The sequence below is a fragment of the Phytophthora infestans genome, genomic scaffold (assembly GCF_000142945.1).
Source record: "Phytophthora infestans T30-4 supercont1.57 genomic scaffold, whole genome shotgun sequence".
NCBI classification, from domain to species: Eukaryota; Oomycota; class Peronosporomycetes; order Peronosporales; family Peronosporaceae; genus Phytophthora; species Phytophthora infestans.
The window spans coordinates 503,155-506,817 of NW_003303702.1; the positions used below are offsets into that span (position 1 = coordinate 503,155).

The window sequence follows — 3,663 nt, forward strand, 5'->3', positions numbered from 1 at the left end:
CACCGACCGTGGAGCTCCACGGTCGGAGTTTGGAGTCCAAACTCAAGTTGGGCCCAGGCTTTGCGGGACACTCGCGATGATGATGGCTCCGGGTGGTGGACTGAACCTGAGGCCAAGGAGCGCACTTATTGCCGCGGTTTAACGCCGCATGCCCAGTCTCCCACACCGGCGCCGCACGAGCAAACCGAGGTTGAAGTTGAGTGTCTTTGACACCGCTTCATACTGAAACTCTCAGGAAAGTTCTCTGAGTGAGTTGTAGTACATCCGAGTGGCCCCGCTCGGTCAGGGGCCCGCGTTCGATGCATAGTCTTATGGAACATTCACTCCCACATATTGATTGGCCTTTTCCACGACGGTCTTTTGCAAAATTTCTCAGGCTATCGTCGCTACTTTCACCGCCAGAATGCGTAGGGCGTGAGTACTTTCTGTAAATTAATTACATGTACTGTATCATCAGGAGCAGGGCGAGTTAAGTATTTCGCAACGCCGGCCAAGTCACAGACATTCGGTTCGTTGGCAGCGTGGCCGGGCCAGCTTCGGAGACGAACGCGACGTACCCATCCGAGCGAAAAGTTGGACGCTGCTCGCTTGCCGCCAGCTGTATGCCACTGCCACTCAGACCGAGCTGCTCGGATAGGATCATCATTTCTCGTTTGACCTCGTCGAGCCCTGGACGACCAGCGTGAGTCGACAGTTCAACACCACCGCCAACCACCACCACCAGCATGATGTCGCTGCTTGCACAGCCGTTCTCACCTCGCGCCAGCAGTTCACTGGTCTTCAGCACCTACGAAGGTGTCGCCGCTACAGTCCCAGCGCCGACATCCACGCCCACCGCTAAGGACCGGCCGTTCGTGTGCGAAGAGCCTGGCTGCGATAGACGCTTCAACCGCAAATTCACGCTCAGCGAGCATAAGAAAACGCACACTGGCGAGAAGCCGTACGTGTGCCCACTGGTGGAATGCAGCCGGCGCTTCAGCACGTCCGGCAACCTGGCGCGCCATAAGCGCCTGCATGCGTCGCTAAAGCCCTTCGAGTGCGACATTAATGGCTGCAAGCGCTCGTTCCCCAGCCAAGAAAAGCTCGACCACCACATCAAGATCCACACCGGTCGGAGAACCCACATGTGCCGCGTGCCCGGCTGTACCAAGACCTTTAGTACGGCCGGCAACCTCACGCGCCACACCAAGAACCGTCACCCAGAGCTTATCCGGAGTACGTTTCCGGCGTATCCGTACGCCCTTTCAAGCCCCACGCACCACCGGCCAGTGCATCCACCGCACTTCGTGGTCGATCACGTCTCCCAGCCCCCGTTAACCAAATTGGAGCCGGGACCGGCGCCAGTGTACTCGCCCGACTCGGTGGAGTTGTCTTCATTTCAGGACGAACTGTCGGCATTCCACATGGCCTGCGAGCTGCCCGTGCAGCCTTTCATCGCAAGACCCCCGCGAGATATGACCGCTGCTCCGATAGCCGAGTCTGCCGTGAGTGACATCGCCCGCTGCAGCATGAGCGTGCTAGACGAGGTGATCGAGTTCGAGCTCACAAAGAATGTGTGAATTGCTTAAGTATTTTCAGTATATTGAGATTAATGTAGACTTTGCACCACAACTCATGTTCTACTTACGTTCTACGTACTACTATAATAGTATGTGTGTTTGCTAATGATCGCCGCCATCTCTTCGTCATGGCTTGGATGTCAGGACGAGAGAGATCATTCGAGATGGAGTTCCTCGTGAAGATCGTGATGAAGCGACAGGCAGACACGTCGATCCCTGTTTCCCTTTAACCACGACACAGCACGAGGCCCACGCTGTTACTGTTGTCAACAGGGCCGTACTGCAACGTACTGTAGTATGTACCTTGCGGCGCCCTTGCAGTTCAAGCGCATGGCTATTAATAGCGCTTGAACTGCAAGGACGTAGGACTGTCAAATCGAAGACAAGCTCTTTTTGTGCAGGTGGTGTCCTGCTCTTTCCCTCGACTTCAAGTTGCCCCTCAAGCTCAGAAGTATTGGAGGTGCCCCACCAAACGCTTGCACCAGAATCCAGACACGTAATACACGGGCAACTTGCCAGGCAAAGTGGTTGCTGGCAACAACTTGTTGCAGCTGTTGACTCGAGGAGACGAGCCTCGGCGCCGCCTCGTCTCTTTAGTACTGTAGCACTGTACAGTATAGGTAGCTCACGCCGACGCTCGTCTCTTTAGGATCAACCGGAGGTGCGCTCTGAATCGCCATTACCTATGTGCAAATTCTGGAGGGCCCTATGGCTAGGCCCTCCCTCCCTACAGAACTTGTATGTACATGTACCTATGTACGTACATGTATGTGAACGCGTTTCGCGAGCCGTCTTGCCACAGAAGTGGCTTAACTTCCGCATGCGTCGGGATATCTCTCATTCTCTACGTGTCTCATTTCTCTCGACCTACTTAACTTGTTGCCTACAAATTGTATATTGTAAGTGTCTATTATTAGGCTGCTGTATTACATGCATTACAGTACAGAAACCTAGATCGCTGTGTTTTGTCTACACGTACAGTACACTGAAGCCTCAGAAGTCATGAGTCAGGTGTCCTGACAGGACAGGTGCGCTTGCACCTGTTTCTCTCGCCCTCAAACTTTGAGTGCGAGACAAGTTCAACTGTACGGTGTTGTGCGACTCGTTTAACCTTTACAGTTAAGGTTAAGCGAACGCACGTGGAGAACAGGTGCAGGCGTTTATGTTTCGCATGTACAGTCTGTACCGTATTTGAGATCTCCTACTTCAGACCCTATATTTTTGAAGTTGTATTGTTGCAAAATACACAAGATCTGTACACGTACCGACGCATCTCTATCACGTATTATTTAAACAAAATAATTTAGTTATCAAGTTCTACTACGAAGTTTTCTATGTATCCACATTTTGTCCTTCGACACTACGGCATCGTAAAACTCCACAACCGAAAGCTTGTAGGCATATGAAATGGCAACGCGCTTGAACTTCTTGGGAGGCTTGCCAGTGCCAGAAATACGGGTTCTCCCTTTCCGTTGGCCGAGCGTGAGGGGAGTGCGCGCCATTGCGAATTTCTTGCAATGAGCTGGTGGATAGTTACAGTTTAGCATGTTTTTTTGTACTCTGAATTAGGAAATCTAGACGTGCGCTGTTCCATTCTCGATATGTGATTGGTTGGAGGGCAGTCTGAATTAGGAGATCACTCTGAAGTAGGAGATCTCAAATACGGTAATACATGTACAGTACATGTATTAATAGTGTCACACTACACTATTAGTGTGCAGTACAGTACCAGTGCAGTCTGACTGAGTCTGTACGTGATCTACGTAATACATGTATCAATTCTACCGTAGAGAGCTGGTTTTGCTGCGCGAGAGCGCTTCCGGTGCGAAGTTGAAGGGACGGTCTGGTTGCAAATCCTACTCAAACTTCAATTTGACAGGACCAGGCCGTTGGCCGTCGGGAGAGCTGTCGACGTCTGGTCACCACGTCAACACATCGAGGTGTAAATCTTCGAATACACCAGTCTGGTGGACCTGACTGGTGTATACGAAGATTTACACCTCGACGTCCAAATGCAAACGACGTAAAAAATACACCCCACTTTTAAGTTACTCTATCGAATTAAGGTGCTACTGTTCGTGGAGATCAACCTCACCAAATCTGG

The 3,663-nt window shown here is 51.6% G+C and overlaps 1 protein-coding gene across 1 annotated transcript; it reads left to right on the forward strand.

Annotated features, from left to right (window-relative positions):
• Positions 1-712: 712 nt before the first annotated feature.
• Positions 713-1,559, forward strand: PITG_17750 (uncharacterized protein; the record flags this gene model as incomplete). Its single annotated transcript, XM_002896559.1, has 1 exon — positions 713-1,559. One exon carries the CDS (start codon positions 726-728, stop codon positions 1,557-1,559), a length of 834 nt encoding a protein of 277 aa, XP_002896605.1.
• Between the last annotated feature and the right edge of the window lie 2,104 nt (positions 1,560-3,663).